At 42.6% G+C, this 17,196-nt stretch overlaps 1 protein-coding gene across 1 annotated transcript; it reads left to right on the top strand.

Annotated features, from left to right (window-relative positions):
- The first annotated feature begins 5,124 nt into the window (after positions 1-5,124).
- SOD2 (superoxide dismutase 2) lies at positions 5,125-16,373 on the top strand. Its single transcript, XM_074990293.1, has 5 exons — positions 5,125-5,256; positions 7,418-7,620; positions 11,978-12,094; positions 14,422-14,595; positions 15,405-16,373. The coding sequence occupies exons 1-5, from the start codon at positions 5,228-5,230 to the stop codon at positions 15,548-15,550; spliced, it is 669 nt and encodes a 222-aa protein (XP_074846394.1). The 5' UTR covers positions 5,125-5,227; the 3' UTR covers positions 15,551-16,373.
- Positions 16,374-17,196: the final 823 nt, after the last annotated feature.

Below are 17,196 nucleotides of genomic sequence, written 5' to 3' on the forward strand. Positions count from 1 at the left end.
TGCTACTTGAAAGTTTTATGCTGCTTGGGCATAGATGAGGCAAAAAAAGATGTTGCTGCCAGCTTTGCAGCCTACTTGTGGAAGTAGTTGCACTTCTATTATGATAAACCAGTACTTGGAAGCCATGTTACAACTTTTTGCTATTAAAAGAAACTCTTTACAATCCATTTTACTAAATATTGGATATATTTGTTTGGTACTGAACTTGAAAGAGTGTAGAGTCCTTAGTATACTAAACTGTCTACAATAGCAATATCCAGGAGATAAAATTCCATGAACAGAACCATTGATGTAATACTGCAGTGCTCCTGCTAAACATCATGAAGCATAGTGGATCCTCAATAAATGAGTTAAAAGCAGTTTCAGATATTGAATTTCCAGGGAATTTTTGTGGTTTGGGCATATTTTCCCTCTCTCTCCTTTTGCTGTGAAATAAGCACCTGCAGCTGCTCTGGTATCTCAATACTAAAATTGACTGCACAGTTTCATCAAATGTTCAGAGCAAATCTAGGAATACCTTTTTCCTGTTAATTTCATATTACAGTAATATGCATGTTTAAAAGTGATTTTCCAATGTGAGATTTTTTTACACTGGACTTTAGTCTATATGTTATCCATGTTGCAAATTAAGGTATTCTCATTTGGAATATTAAACATTAAGCATATTTCATTTGAATTGCCAGTTAATATTAAATTTTTTTACTATGAGCTCTTCCCATTTAATAGCATGCTTAAAATTCATTTTTTATTGGTCAGCACAGAAGAGTTTGAGTAGAAGTAGATAATACTAATTTTTTATGCCAAAGTTAAGCTAATTGCTATTCCAATACCCATTAAAACGACTTTCTTCTCTATTCTCCTTTTGCTTTAGTAATTGTTTCTGTAGCCAAAACTTTTTTTTTAAAATTAGTAGCTAACCTATAAACTTTGGGTAGAAGAATCAGTTCTGAAATCCTTATGATGGTTAATGAGAGAAATTCAAAATGAATGGCTTTATTGGAACACATCCTTCAGAACACAGCATAACTGGGAGGAAATACAGCAATGTAAAAGAAACTGGTTAATCAGTTTGAATATTCAGTGTTTGATAGTTATGGCCATTTATATATCAAATCAAAAAAGATATTGATATCAAATTAATGAATTAATCAATAGGCAAGTGAAGTTGCATCTTCCCTTTTAAGTATTGATGTAGAATCACTGCATTTTCAAAATGCTGGGGGTGAAAACCTAGCCCCCGTTGAAGTCCATGACAAAACTCCTATTGACTTGTGCAGTGTCCAGATTTCACTAGAGATGTTGGAGTATAGTTATTTTTGTTACATCTTTGGATTGTCAAGCGGTGTAACTGGCTCAGAGAGAGCCAGATGATAGTTATGTTGTGCTGGCAAGCAGTGGGGTTACAAAACAAAGGAATAACTTGTCAAATTATGCAAAGAAATCAGTTTAGGATCCCTAGTTGGCGCTCCCCATTAGTATCACTTCAGAAACTTTAAGTATAGCTTCCTAATGACACAAATGTCAAGTTACTTAGTATCTGATTTTCACTGATACAGGGTGACCCTCTCTCAGCCAGCATCCTTTGAACCTGATGGACATTGAATAAGGATTTGCTGGACGATGGGAGATCAATATTGTCTAGCACATTACCAACATTTTCACTGCTTCCTCGGCTCTTAGAAGAAGTTTTAGAGCCAGGGTTAAATAACAGCAGGGAACACTGGGAGGCAGGACTGGTGGCTGTAAACAAACTTCATGGGACTACAGGAAACTTGGCCACACCCATGATATGTGGTCATCTGGCTAACTAAAATCATGCTGGATTATGTACATTGCTGGACAAGTGTTCTGGATTAGAGAGGTTCAGCCTGTACAACACAAATGCTGTAATGAAGCAGTGGTGTGCAGGTAATGAATGGAGGTTAACATTTCCCAGTAGGTGCAGGGAAGAAAATTGTAGAAGGGAAAACTGACAAAAAGGCTGAAAACACTGAGGAAGAGAGCAGAAATAGACTGTTCGAACACAATGTCCCAATAATAATACAACACTAACACATGGACACAGTATTCCCTACTACTTGTAAACCCAGATATTCCAGTTCACCGAGGCTGCTTCCTATTGCTATAAAAGACAAAGATGTTCTGGAAGGGAACCTGAAGACATCTACTCTCTCCTGTGCTGAGGCAGGACTAAGAATACCAACACCATACCTGACAGGTGTTTGTCTAAACCTGCATTCTCAAACTTTTCAGGTAACACTCCCCTCCCCACCCTTTTGAAAATATTTCAGGCTCTGAGACACCAGTACCATATTACTGTTACTTCAGTGCTGCAGCTGAAGGAGCACTGCCTTCAGAGGTGGGCATCCAAAATGATGGCTGCTAGCTTGGTGCTGTTTTTACAGCACCACTGCTGACAGCAGTAGTTCAGAAACAAGTGGCAATGCCGGACACTGCTACCCTTATTTTTGCTTTGCTGCTGATGGCAGTACCGCCTTCAGAGCTGAGCACCCATATATGAAAGTAAGATAGAAAAGTAAGAGCAGCAATACTGTCACTTCTCCCTCTTCCACCCCCCCTACATGCTTATGATCCTCTTTTAGGGGAGGACCCAGTTGAGAAGATCTAACCTGTTCTTAGAAACCTTCAGCAATGGAGATTCCACAACCACCCTGGATTACCTGGTCCAGCCCTTAATGGTGTCACTAAAAAGTATTCTATATCTAACCCAAAACACTCCATTTTAGTAAAGTGGAATACTACCATTTAATGGATGTGGAGAACAGCTGATCACTGTCTTCTGTCTTAAACTCTTACATATTTGAAGATGTATCATGTCTTTCTTCCACAGCAAGTAAACATGTTCAATTCAATTTTCCTTTGTAGATGGTGCTTTGTAATCCTGCAATCACTTTTGTCGCTCTCCATTCATTTTTGCCAATTCATTTATCTCAAAAGGGGACGCTGACATCTTTAATCCTGGTATTTCCTAACCATTGCTTGACCTTGCAACCTTAGTGCTCTTTGGTGTAGTTTGTGTGCAACTTGTATTTAGTATATAAAGTTTATTTGATGTAATGAAACAATGGAAGTAGATGGGAAGGATTACAATGAATTCATCAGCTCTACTTTATGCAAGCAATTAGTGTCAGAACAGGAACCAAAGCGCCCCCCCCCCCCCCCCACTCCTACTTTTTTGACTGTGATTGTGCCTGGCTCCTTCACTTTTTTCCTGACCCCTCCACTGCTGTCTCCATACCACTTATCCACCCTACTTCCCAACCAGGCTGTACACTTGTTCCTTGGCAGCCCCCTCCCACACACTGAATCCTGACTCTCTCTCTCTCCCCCACTTTTTGGTTCCACCCTGGGCTGTCACAAGAGTTAATTGGGACTTGGGGAAGCCCTGAACCTCATCCGTGCCCCTTCTGTACCCTTCATGCTCCAGCACCATGGACATGAAGGGAATGTCTCAGTCAGGGGTAACATCAGTGAGGGCTTTGTGGATTTGTTTGCTTTTCACTTTTATATGGCCCCCTACCCTAAAAGGTTCCCTACTCCTATATGCAGTTGGATGCTGCAACCTTAAGCTCACTATTTACTAGTTTAAGATGTAAAGTCAGTATATTTTAGTCAGTGGGTTGAAATCACTTGATCCTGCTTTCAACAGATACCCTAGGGTTGCCTGGAGCCCAAATGTCTCTACTGTGCACTGGAATCCAGAGTGTTTGTGTAGTTTGTGCCTACAGGCTTCTTGGCACACTAGTTAGTTCAGAAACAACAAGCAGTCCCGTAGCACCTTAAAGCCTAACAAATTTATTAGGTAATGATCTTTGGTGGCTAAGACCCACGTCCTCAGATTTTGAGTTTCTTCGGAATAAAGTAGAGTGGTGAATTTAAAATGGAACTGCTATTCTGGAAGAACTCCATATATGAACTCAAAGGAGTAGGGTGCCTATTCTGTATAGTGCAACTTAACCCAGTAGCTCCCAACCTTTATAGATTACTCTACAGACTCCTTGCAGGAGTCTAAATTTGTTTTGCAAGCCCCCACATTACACCTGACTTAAACACAGGTTGCTTACAAAATCAGATCTAAACCTACAAAAGCGTCATAGCCACTGAAAAACTCACTTACTTTCCTATCTTTACCATATAATTATAAATTAAACTATAAATAACTTACATTTTTAGTGTTGTAGTGTACACAGCACTATGAACAAATCATTGTATGGCATTATAGTTTCTACTGACTTTGCTAGTGCTTTTTATGTAGTTTGCCAAAATAGGCAAATATTTAGACTGGTGTTTCTTAAACTTGTTGAGACCATGGAAAACCAAAAAATATTTATGTGGAACAGCTACGAACGTTCTCTTAACAAAAACCAAACCAAAAGCAACAAATACAGCAAAATCAAAATGAAGTGATTCAATCGGGTATCATAGCAATGAAGTAGTAACGTTGTATCTGGTTTTAATGACAGAAAAGCCCTACCACCGGGCGATTTTCCAAACGTTCGCGGCACACCTGCGGGTTGTTCAGGGAACGCCAGTGTTCCGTGCGACAAAACTTAAGAAAAACTGATCTAGACCAAGGGCCGTACCACTAACAGACCTCTGGGTATCCCGGGGGCGCTCCTGTCATTGATTGAGAACCAGCGGCTTAACCCAGATCCTAAGGTGGCAGCCCTCAGGGCCACCTCTAGAGCAAATGACGTCCCAGCGGAAGAGCCTTCGTCGTCCCCTTCAATGCAAGATGTTTACATCCCTTAGTTCCCTGGCCCTCGTAGCCCCTCCCCCCGGCGCTGCACGCGGGATCTACCGCGGGCGTAGAATAAGATAAAACTTGCACGAAAATTGTGCATCAAAGTCGTGAAACAAAACATCGGTAGCCCAAGTCCGGGGCCTCCCCAGCCGGCCGGCACCGTGCCCATAACCCGCTCTGCGCGGCGGCCAGGGCGCCGGACGTGCACCGAGCGGTGCTGCAGCCTCCTGGGGCCGGTCCCACCTGAGCGTGGGCTGCGGATCGCCGCGCTCTGGCAGTCAGCGCCGAGCACCCAGCGCCAGCCCCTGCCCCCTTCCCCAGGGCGCGGCCCCGCCCCCGCGCTGCGTGGGGCGGGGCGCGCGGCGGCGCAGGCGCCTTGTTCGCAACCCCTGGGGAGGGAGAGGCCTCCGGGTTCGTCTCCTGCGATCGTTGCGGGGCACCCGACCAGCTGCTGTAGTCGTCATGCTGTGCCGCCTGGCGCGCCGGGGCGGGTGAGCGCCGGCTGGGCTGGGCTGGGCTGGGCTGGGCTGGGCTGGGCTGGGGACGGGAGGGAACGCACGTGTCTCAATGTCAGTCTGACCTGCCCCCGGCGCGCTAGCTGCTGTCCCCTCGCTCCCTTCCCTGGGGCCTATTGGTCGCTTATCCCGTTGCTTTGCGCCCTCCCCCCTGGTTTCCTTGCTCTGCCCCTGGATTCCCCCCTTTCACGGCTGTACTGTTACCCCTTTCCTCTGTCGGCTCCTTGTCCCCTCCCTTTGCCCCCCAGTGCCTCCTGCTGCTCCCTATCCTCTTACCCTGCATCTCTTGCCCCAGCTGTAGTCTTATTCCCTTACTGCCTAAACCAGGCTGTCCCCCTTCTGTTCTACCCATCTCATTACACCCCCAGATTGCAGCTGTCCCACACTGACTCCTCTCCCCACATATCCCCCTGCTGGGACAGGGCCAAGACCGGTGAGTGGCCAGAGGTTTGTTCATACAGTAACGTCCAGGCATACTTCACTTTCCTCTTCCCAGGCTGGGAAGTTCCCTGGCCTGGGCCCCAGGCCCCTTAGCTCAGATACCAGGCCTTGGCTAGCAAGACCCAGGCTGTGGTTAGAGTAACATGTTAACTCTTGAGTGCCTTCATTCTGCCCTGGTGCTGCATATGCTTCTGTAGATCTGTGGGCTTCTTGAAATAGGCTACTTTGGTGACTAAAAGTAAGCCAGGAGTGTAGAAACACTGGACTCCTGCTTAATGTCATCTGTGACAAATGGAGTGTCACAAGCTTTTAGACTTATCCAGAGCTCTTCTTCATGTCCTCAAAAGCTTGTCTGTCACCAAGAGAAGTTGGTCTAAAAAAAGATATCATCTCCCCTCCTTTGAGTCTATAATATTCAGAGCCAATATAGCTACAACATTAGGGGAGTGCATATTGCCAGTTAGCACGATTTTATGCTGTTTGTGTTGTAGTTTGGTGCTTTTCCTAAAGCCTTAGCTGTTGGTACCAAGAGAGTGCTCCTTTTTTAACAAAAACCAAGATTCTCATGCAGTTTCTGTCTCCCGTAATTGCAGAGAAAAGACTGCCTGGGGCTGGCAATAAGTTAATAATGTATTGATTACATAGAGAAAAATACTACCAGCTCTACTCACATTAAGTAGTACCTTATGCTACAAGTAATAGTAATGAAATTAACAGGAGCGCTTGAGAGGTGTCACGTATTGTGGGGACTGCACCCTCATATTCCCCTTTGGGGGTCAGCAAGTGCACCCACACTCTGGCATCCAGCTGCCCAGTGTTACCTCACTAGGCTGGAAATCTGCAAATCTCCCTTCTGACCAGAGTATTTCCAGGCTCAGCAGTTTCCTGCCTTCCTTACCACTACAAAGACTGTTTGCATAAGCAAGCTTGCTTACTTTCCCTTTAACAATATAAAAGTACAGTTGTTATGGTTGTAAGTTACAACACAGTTCTTTCTATGCAAGTCTGTTTTTATTCTTGGGGTAAAAGCATGACAGAATAAACTCATGTAAAAACAATGAATGAACTGAGTTGCATGCTATCAAGCTTACCAATTTTGACAGGTGAGTCCTTCAGACTCCCAGAGGGATCTCTTGTAGTCTGAAGTTCCTACTGATCTCAGCTCTGAACTAACAAACTCAGGGACACTGAATTCAACTTTTATGCAATTTGAGGAGGCAGTGGGTAGTAGACACTGAAACTTTCTTTCCAGGACATAGTTTCAAAAGGATGGATTTAAGGTGCACTATTTGTGTTCTTCTTAAACACCCCCACCCCCGGTATTTCCAAAAAAAAAGCCTTTTTAACACTTGTCTGCAAATGTCCTTTGGAGTTCCTAACATTTCTATCAAGGTTTACTTTAATCTGCTGGAGAAGTTACAAACAATATTATGATGCAGAAATGATTACATTTTTAGTAAGTTGGGCCCCTTTAGCATTAAACTTAACTCAGTAAAGCTTACCTTCATTCACTAAAGTTTATCTTAATTCCATAAGGCTTGTCCAAGATATTGTCAGTCTCTCACAACAAGAGACTAATCTGCATGAGAGTGGCTGGATTTGGCATGCAAGACCATTTGTGTAACAATATTTGCTTTCTTTTTTTAATCATTAATAGTGAATGCTTAATAAGATTTTTTTTCTTTATTTTTCCCAGGAGTAACGCCAAGCTGATTGCAGTTTTGGGATGTTTGACTTCCAGACAAAAACACACTCTTCCTGACTTGCCTTATGATTATGGTGCCTTAGAACCCCATATCAGCGCAGAAATCATGCAGTTACACCACAGCAAGCATCATGCTACCTATGTGAACAATCTGAATGTTACAGAGGAGAAATATAAAGAGGCCTTGGCAAAAGGTATGTGTGGGCCCTGTTATCAAAAGGGAAGAAAGCTACTCAAACCTTTGGTTAAGAAACTTAGGTTGCATGTACACTAGCAAGTTCTTCCAAAAGATTATTCGAAATAAGGGGACTCTTTTGACAGATGCAGCAGAACGTTTACACACAAAAAGCATTCTTTCTGAAGGAAATTGAAAGAATACAGTACTTCCTTTGAAATTGCTCTTCCTTTCCCGTTTCAGGAACAGCTCCCTTCAAGAGTTTCTTTCAAAAGAAAACAAGTGTAGATGCTCTGCAGCCCCTCTTTTTTGAAAGAGCAGTCCTCGTGGTGCCTGATTTCTTTGATCCTTTGCCCCGTCTTTCGAAAGAGCGGGGGCTGCGTAGACGCTCTCTTTTGAAGGAGCAGATCATTCTTTTGATCTGCTTTTTTGTGTGTCGATGCACTTTTTCGAAAGAAGTTCTTTCAGAGGAGATCATCTGGAAGAGTTTTTTTTGAAAGATCTCTGTAGTATAGCCAGAGTCCTAGTGAAGAGACATTTTAGTATTCAGCTCAGTAAAGGGATGCAATCTACCCTTAGATGCAAAACTTTTAACTTCCATTGTTAAGCTAATTCTGTCTTCCATAATCTGTGGTACAGTTAGGAAGGGACTAGATTTTGTGGTTGGTTTGAATGTTGCTGATACTCTAAAGTTTGGTGTTACTTTACAGTATTGTAAATACAGAGTAAGCACTATTGACTTTGAGTATACTCCATGTTTACCACTGTATTTGCACAAGGGCTGTCAAGCAATTAAAAAATCTCAATTACATGATTAAAAATTAATCAAGTTGTCAAACAGTATTTTTTTTTAATTTAGCTTTTATGGTTGCAGAGAGAAAAACTTGAATATGGGAACCCTAAAGGACCAGAACCCAGAAAGCAAACAGAAACCAAGTTTAATTTTTCTACAGTTCTCCTGATTTGCCAATCAAATATCCTGGTTTTTGAATGCTTGGGGTTAGCAATACAGTGGGAGGTGCAGCATGCACAGGATGTCTTAAGTGCTAATTCTACAGTCAGGTCTGTTAACATAGACCCATGCAGAGTCCTAGGACAGCAAAAAGGCATCCACAAGAACCATTCTCATGGCAGGACCAGGATTTTATTTGGCATTGTGCCTCTGGCAGAGGCCAATTTCTGACACTGGAAAGTGAACCAGCCAACATGGGGAATTCCCACCTGGGAGCTGTCAGCCTATGATCTGAAGCATAACATTCCATCAGCTCTCATTACAAAGGATATTGATATGCTGCAGAGCTTTTGAAAAATTTAATCACAAACTTTAAAGCTCTTTTTAGCTCCCTAGACAATGTATTGTACCTTCACCTAAGTATTCAAATGGCTACCATTCTGCAAGCCAGCAGATTTCCAAGAGTTAATTCCAGCACCTCCACCTTCTCACCCTCTGCCCCTCCACCAGGGCCTCCTAATTTACTTTATAATCAATAAGCATTTTCTTATGGGTGGTAAATGGCATAGCAAATCTGCTGCAAGTCAGGGCTTGCAAAATTACCATTTAAATGGTCTAAGGGAATGCAAAAGAATCTCTACTGCAGTACAAAACAAAGTGGAATCTGTGCTTTGGATTACAACAGCCTCAGGCACTGGGAGGTGTAAAAAGTAGCACTGTCAATTAACAAACATTAATGTGTGTTAATTTTTTAAAATTGTCTTCCTTGCTTCAGTATTGCAGATGTTAATGCACGTTAATTGACAGCCCTAATTTTCACATGTAACTGAGACTAAAATTTGGACCATTAGGAAAACTGCAGCCCTTACAAGGGAACAGCAACAAAGGGTCCTGTGGCACCTTACAGACTAACAGAAAAGTTTTGAGCACGAGCTTTCGTGAGCACAGACTCACTTCATCAGATGCTACATCTGATGAAGTGAGTCTGTGCTCACGAAAGCTCGTGCTCAAAACTTTTCTGTTAGTCTATAAGGTGGCACAGGACCCTTTGTTGCTGTTACAGATCCAGACTAACACGGCTACCCCTCCCATACTTACAAGGGAAGTTATTCTTCCTCACTGATTTGTGACATTTTCAAGCAGTGAATTTCTTTATCTCACTTGTGCTGAGCTGACCTCTTTCCTTAGGAAAGCAGACATGTAAACCAGCCATACAACTACCCAGAGGTACTGTTGGTACTATTTTTAACACTTGCAGTATTTCAGGGTTGTGATGATGATTTTCTAGGTTGTGTAAATAGGAGCAGAATTACTGAATCAAAATTGTGTTTTGAGTGTAATCATGACTGAAAATACATTGACAACACATTAGCCTAAAACCTTTTTAGTGTCTCTGTTGTCTTATGTATCTAAAAATAACTGTTTTTATACAGATATAACATGACCCTCAGAGGAGCCTGTAGCAAATGAGTTTTTTAACTCTTCCACAAAGATTTGAAACACAATTGGGTATTTTATAGTAGGCTTTAGTTATCCACTTGAGAGGCTTTAACAAAACACTTCATTCCTGATTTAATCAGAGCAGTTGTATTTCACAATGTGTTGTTTATTAACAATTATTGCATACACGCTTTCCCAAAAAGATCGTGTATTATATGCATAGTCTGAATAGCTGAAGTTGAATCACCTGGAAAAATGCAAACTGAAGAAAATTGACACTTTAACTTAACTGCATGAAGGAAAACATACGCACACGCACGCGCGCACGCAAATAAATAAATAACATTTAACTAAAATTAACAGCAAGTCCCACTGGTTCCTTTCTTTTATGGAACAGGAATTCTCTTTTAAATACTCTGTCAGAAAGATATATCCTCGGTGTTCTTCCAAAACACTGCCTTTTCCCTCCTTGCTTTTTCAATGGCTGTTTTAAGTCGTTGGTTCAAATACAGTACAACTTTAGCACTAGATTCCTCAAAGTAAATATTATATATAGCAAGTACTCTGAAGGGACTTCTGTGCCAACAACGAATATTTGCACACACAAAAATCTGCAAATGTTATTTGTCAGTAAATGAACGTGGCGGCTCCAGCATGGCGGTGGGGAACACAGGTCACTGGCTGCAGAGTGGTAGTAGATTGCCCTGAACCGCCCTCCTTCTAACTATGACAGGGATTCTGTGGTGAGGGGGTGCCTGACCCTGACACTGTGTAAGGCTGGGCCAGCTCAGAAACACCTCAGAGCTCTGCCCCTCTGTGCAGGTGTACCAAGTGTGGGCAGGCAGGCTGAACCCAGGAGGAGCTATGTATAGGGGATCTAGGTGTTTGGTGACTGGGTTCTCTGTGTGTGCAGGTGGCTCAGAGGGGGATTTGAATACCCAAGGGCTCTTTGGGGAGGGTTTGCAGCTGGAGGGGGTATGTGCATGTGGTTGGGAGGATGGGCTTTGGCAGGAGGTGTTGGTGTGGGGTCTGAGTGCTCTTGGAGTGGGGCTTTGGGTGTGGTTCGAGTCAGGGTAAGAAGGGACTCGGGGGGCGCTCATTGCAGTGGTCTAGGTGTGGGTGGGGGCGTGGATTGTGTGACTGAGGGATCAGTGGGCCTTCTTAAAGGGGCAGCCCCAGATGCCAAAGTCTCCACCAAGGCATCACTGCATGCTGGCCTCCTGCCCTGTCCAATCTTCTTTCCTTTCCCTCTGCCTCTTCTCCCCAGCCCAGCACACACACACAGGGAGAACAACTGGCAGTAGGACCCAGGAGGTGGCATCCAGCTGCACAGTCAGTGAGCTAGAATCGTTCCCCCTCTCACCCAGGCAGCTCTGTGCTTGCAGAAACAGGTGGGGTCGGGTGGGAGGACTGTGTCACCCTGCCTCTGTTTGTGGGCAGAACAGTGTCCCCCCACCCAATATCAAACTACACCCAGGGATGTCCTCAGCGCTGACTCCTTGTGTGGTGATTTTCCTCTTCACTGGCTGTTCCAGGTGTGGAAAATGACATCCTCGTGTTGCTGGGAGGGGTGTGTGACCACTCTTGAGACTGCCCTGTCATTTTCTGCAGGGAAATAAAGAAATCTGTGGGGGACATGAGTTCAGAATGCCCTGTGAGTGAAGCACATTTTACATCCTACAGTATCTGTCTGCATTTTGCTCCCTCCTGCTAACCTTGCCAAATGGGTAGCACTCCCGTACGCACTTGTGCAGGAACATACATGGTATTTTGCAAAGGAGTTGCCAGACATTGATGTATCAAGATGTCAGCGAGCTATGTGAAGACAGGTTTGTGTAGCACACGGTTTACAATGGTGAGCACAAATGGCGCACACACATTACAGCACTAGTTTGTCGTTCTGTTTTCATCTTGGTGTGAACAATGCTTACTTGATTCATCACCTTGGCAACAATTTCTTCTATATAATTCTGTTGGTCTTCAGGTGATGTTACCTCTCAGGTGTCTCTTCAGCCTGCCCTGAAGTTCAATGGTGGGGGTCACATCAACCATACCATCTTCTGGACAAACCTTTCCCCTAATGGGGGAGGAGAACCTCAAGGTTAGTGCTCATTTTTGATGTCTTACTGATATGTCAGCATATCATATAGAGCTGGTTGTAATAAACTGTGGCTTGTAAGGAGATCTCTTGTCAGTTTGTCCCTTAAAAGCTAAAAGGTACGGAAAAGTTAAAATCCTTTGGAATTGGCTAACATGTTTGCTCCACACCTAACATTACGGGGCCCTGATCCTAATTGGAGCCTTTAGAGGCTTCTGTAATACATATGATGAATTTTGTCCTAATCTTTTGCATATGCTCTGAAGTAGGGCTTTATTAAGCCTGAGACTAGTGTGGTGGTGTGTTTTTTAAAGCCTGACTTGGTTAGGTATGTAGCTGTATGTCACCAGTATAAAAGCTGCTATAGTTATTTTTTTGTTTGTTGATTAACTTTGGGGAAAGAAATCATTAAAGTCCATGCAAGTCTCCAAGACACAGATGAGTGGTGAGTGCACTGCAATCCATGGAAGGAAAAAACTCATAGGCTACAAAAATCAGCCATTCCGGGAGTTGCACTGGGCTGCGTCATTGACGTGACTCACGAGCTCTAAAGTAGTGGAAGACCTCATGGAAGAAGTGTTGTTTTTAAAGAAGGAAAGTGTAGTGGTATGATAGAATTGCCCAGACTGCAGGACCCCTTTGGGGAGTCTGAACCCTCATCCCCACGGCCTGGGGCTGACACGTAACTTAGCTTCTGAGGGCACCTGCCACCCCCTCATGCCAACCCTGTGCTTGCAACCCCCAAATTCTATCTTGCCACTCTGATGTTGAGAGACACTGTTTGTGATGAGTTGATGTACCCCTGGCAAACCTCTGCATACTTCTAGGGGTAAACACAATGGGACTGAGTTGAGAATCACTGTGATAGACCATGTCTGGGAGGCAGTTCCAGAGAAGAGCACATAGGAGATGTTAGATAAAGGTGATTCTCCCCTAGCCCTCCCAGAAAATTAATAATTTTGTTCTTTTTTTATGTAAGATCAGAAAATGTTTTAAATGGAACTGTCAGTTCTTTCAGTCTCTGGGATTCAGGGTAGTACGTAAGTATTTCAGTTCTGCTCTGGTAGCAACTAGGTATTTGTTGTTACTGTGAAGTCACTAACATTCTTGGAAGAGTCATCGTTAAGATTAAGATTCTGTCCTGGATATTTCTAGTAAAAGTCAGGCACTGTTAGTAAAAATAGCCCCGGCTCTCCAGCTGCCCAGCTCTGAAGACAGTGCAGAAATAAGGATGGTAATACTGCCTTTCCTAAAATAACCTTGTGCCCCGTTTTGTGCAACTCCCTTTTGGATTAGGACCCCCAGTTTGAATAATGCTGGTCTCCCCTGTGGAATCTGCATAGTATAGGGTAAAATCAGACACGAGACCAGATTCCTCTGTCCATGATGTGTTTTTCATGGCCATGAATTGGGTAGGGCCCTAGTCACGCCAAAATTATGAACTGGGTTTCAAAAAAAGTTCATCAGTGACTGTTAGCCAGGATGGTCAGGGATGTTATTAAGTGCTCTGGGTATCCCCAGACTTCTTGACTGATGGAAGCTGAGACTGGAGATGCCAGAGGACGGATCATTCAATAAATCGTTGTCCTGTTCATTCCCTCTAAAGCATCTGGCATCAGCCGCTGTCGGAAAACTGTCAGTACTGGGTTACGTGGACCAGTGGTGTGACCCTGTATGGCTGCTCTTCTGTTAATCACAGAGGCATACAACACAACTGCTCAAATATTCCCATATGATATGGGATGCAGATGTTAGTGAGATTAGTGCATACTGCAGCTCACAGGCATTCAGTAAAGTCTAAACACGTTCTTAGAATTCTAATGCCTATGTTAACAATACCATGAGTGAGCCCTGGAGCTTGGTATGAGCTGGCACCTGGTCAGTGAACATCAGAGGTGTAATCTCTGGGAGGGGTTATAAAGTGACCTGTCTTGCATGCTTTCAAATCAAACTGTCTAGCACTCTTCAAATAACACACCACACCCACCACCACACATGTTCATCCTGCTAGGTACTGCTTGTCTTTCTGACAAACACACAAGGTCCTTAGCATTGTAAATACTACCTAAGAACACAGTAGGACCTTTGCATTGATTATTGCACTTCGCTGATTTTTTTCTTTTCTGCTTTCCTTTTAAATTGTAGCATCTGTATAAAATACTAACACACAAGATTAATTCTTAGCAGATTCTTTTTCCTTTTAAAGAAAATAGGAGGAGGAGGCAGTCAACTGCCTGTGCCTCTCTGACTTGAAAAATAAATCTTCATATAAGTTGGAAATAGTGTAAAGTATAAATGCGTTTGTTCTTTTTCTTAAATATAAATTTAAGGGGAATTGATGGAAGCCATCAAGCGTGACTTTGGCTCCTTTGGGAACTTCAAGGAGAAGCTGACAGCGGTATCGGTTGGTGTTCAAGGCTCTGGCTGGGGGTGGCTTGGTTTTAACCAAGGCCGCCTGCAGATCGCTGCTTGTTATAATCAGGACCCTCTGCAAGGAACAACAGGTTAGTACCAAAAAACACAAACTGTTATACATATTTGGAAAATAGCCTCAGCAGCAGCTTGAAAGCACAATTTAATATGTGCATCTTTTTTCCCCACTATGTAAAAGGGCTAGAGAGAGACTACACGCAACTGCCTCTTTACTAAAAATGATGAAAAGTAGTTGTTTGGAAGGTAATCTGACACGGTGGTATTGAGGCCAATACAAGAACTTTATGTAAAATAGAGCACAGGGGATGAATTGAGTATCTGTGGATTTGCAGCTGCAAAGACTCTTTAGCTGGATTCAGTTACAATCCGTTGTTAGTATATTTATTCCTCATGTCTAAAATTCTCAATTAGATGTTTTCTTATTCTCAATTAGCTGCTTTCTTATTGGGGCGTCTCAATCCATAATCTCACAAAAAACCAAGGATATAGGTAACTAAACCACTTGTTTAATGACTGTGTTTTGTGGCACAGTTTCTAGAAGGATGAGTATTGTTATACCACAGCAAAGTGTTTTGCAGTAAGTGTTCTTTAAGGTAGCTTTCCAGTTTGGAACTCCATTTTTTAGAATTCAGTCATGCCCTTAGGATTGGGTGTATTCGTCGCTGTGTTTCATAATATCACTAACTGCACTTCCTCTTTTATGGGAAGCAGCTATATAGTGAAGGTGCACCTGTGCATTGATGGGCTCATTGTTGTCTTCGACCGTTAAGGAAATGAAGAATAAAATGGTTGGAAATATTCTGAAGTAAAGTTTTGAAATTTTTTATTCATCTCAAAATATTTTCATAACATCAGTAAGTTATTTTTTCTTCTTCTTCAGGTCTTATTCCTCTACTAGGAATTGATGTGTGGGAGCATGCTTATTATCTCCAGTATAAAAATGTTAGACCTGACTATCTAAAAGCTATCTGGAATGTGATCAACTGGGAGAATGTATCTGCAAGATATACAGCTTGCAAAAAATGAAGTGGAGGTCTCACACCAATTGTACTCATCACTTTTGTAGAAGTGTGTGTACCGGCTTGTTAATGAGTTGATTCAATGTTGAAAATATTTTAGTTCATCTAATGAAAACATCTGCAATCAAGCCAAGTGTTGCTTGTCTAATTCTGTGAAAGGTATCTATACGTGGACTTGAAGCTTTAAACTTCTGTGCAACAAGTGCAAATAATTCTGGAGATCTTTATGGGGATAAAACACTTCAAAATTTCATTGTGGGTCCACTGAACTTTCTTGTATTTGATAGTAGTGAGCTTATGAAGGTCTCTAGCTTGGTTTCCTTCTGTAGTAAACAACAATACTTATCTACATCACAGTGGCTTTGTCAGGGAATAGTTACATAAGAACTAATTATTAATAATGACATATCAATACATTTCATAATATTTAAACAGATTGTTAGAAATAACTTTCTAAAGCAAAGTTTTCTAAGAGCATGATATATAGTAAACATTAAATATGCAATGCCAGGGAGTTTCCTTTAACAAGTGATATCAGCAAACTTAAACCTGCTGAATGAAGACTAGTGGTACACTTGATTCACTTGTGATTATGCTCTCAAAGCTTGTGTGTGAGAGTTTTGGTCCCTTTATTTAGGAGCCAGTGAAGACAGACTTATTTTTCCGCAGCTGTGCTCTGTTCCACGTGGCAATATAACTGATGGAGAGTAAGAGTGGTATGACTTTTTTCTGATGCTTATTAATCAACATAATTCCTTGTTGCACTGAAGTATGAGTAGAAATGTATTTACAGTATTTGTTACCATAAATAAAAATAAAGCATTCTATAACTGAGTCAGTAGTAATTCAGATACTTCTCACTGCATCTGCAGCACAAAGGGATTATCAAGTTATCTCCATACAACAGGCATAACAACAAACTACCTGGGACCTTCCAGGATACATGAGGCAAGAGCAAGTGAGCACTGTTAGTGTGTGTGTGTGTGTGTGTGTGTGTGTGTGTGTGTGTGTGTGTGTGTGTGTGTGTGTGTGTGTGTGTGTGTGTGTGTGTGTGTGTGTGTGTGTGTGTGTGTGTGTGTGTGTGTGTGTGTGTGTGTGTTTTGGAGAAAAAAAAAAGTTTTGCCAGTACATGGGTTGCATGGCATTAAAATCAATTAAAGATGAAACATTTGGTCTCTATCTTAGTTAATCAGGTTCTTTCAAAAACAACAAGAAGTCCTGTCGCACCTTCTAGACTAACTGATATTTTGGAGCATAAGCTTTCGTGAGCAAAGACCCCCTTTGTCAGATGCATGAGTGGGGGGTTTCAGAGGAGGGTTTAAAGAGGGAGTCTCTGTCAAGGGGAGAGCCAGGGTTAACAAGGTCTGTTCAGTCACAGAGGATGTGGCCCATTATCAGTAGCTAATGTGGAGATGTGAACATCAAGAGCAGAGAAACTGCTTTTGTAATAGGTCAGCCACTCCCAGTCTCTGCTCAGTCCTTGTATCAGAGAGGTAGCTGTGTCTGTCTGTATCTTTGAGAACAACAAGAAGTCCTGTGGCACCTTATAGACTAACATACTTTGGAGTGTAAGCTTTTGTGGGCAAAGACCCGCTTCATCAGATGGATTATTCGCATCTGATGAAGCGGGTCTTTGCCCATGAAACCTTACGT

Source organism: Carettochelys insculpta, chromosome 3 (genome assembly GCF_033958435.1).
Source record: "Carettochelys insculpta isolate YL-2023 chromosome 3, ASM3395843v1, whole genome shotgun sequence".
NCBI classification, from domain to species: domain Eukaryota; kingdom Metazoa; phylum Chordata; order Testudines; family Carettochelyidae; genus Carettochelys; species Carettochelys insculpta.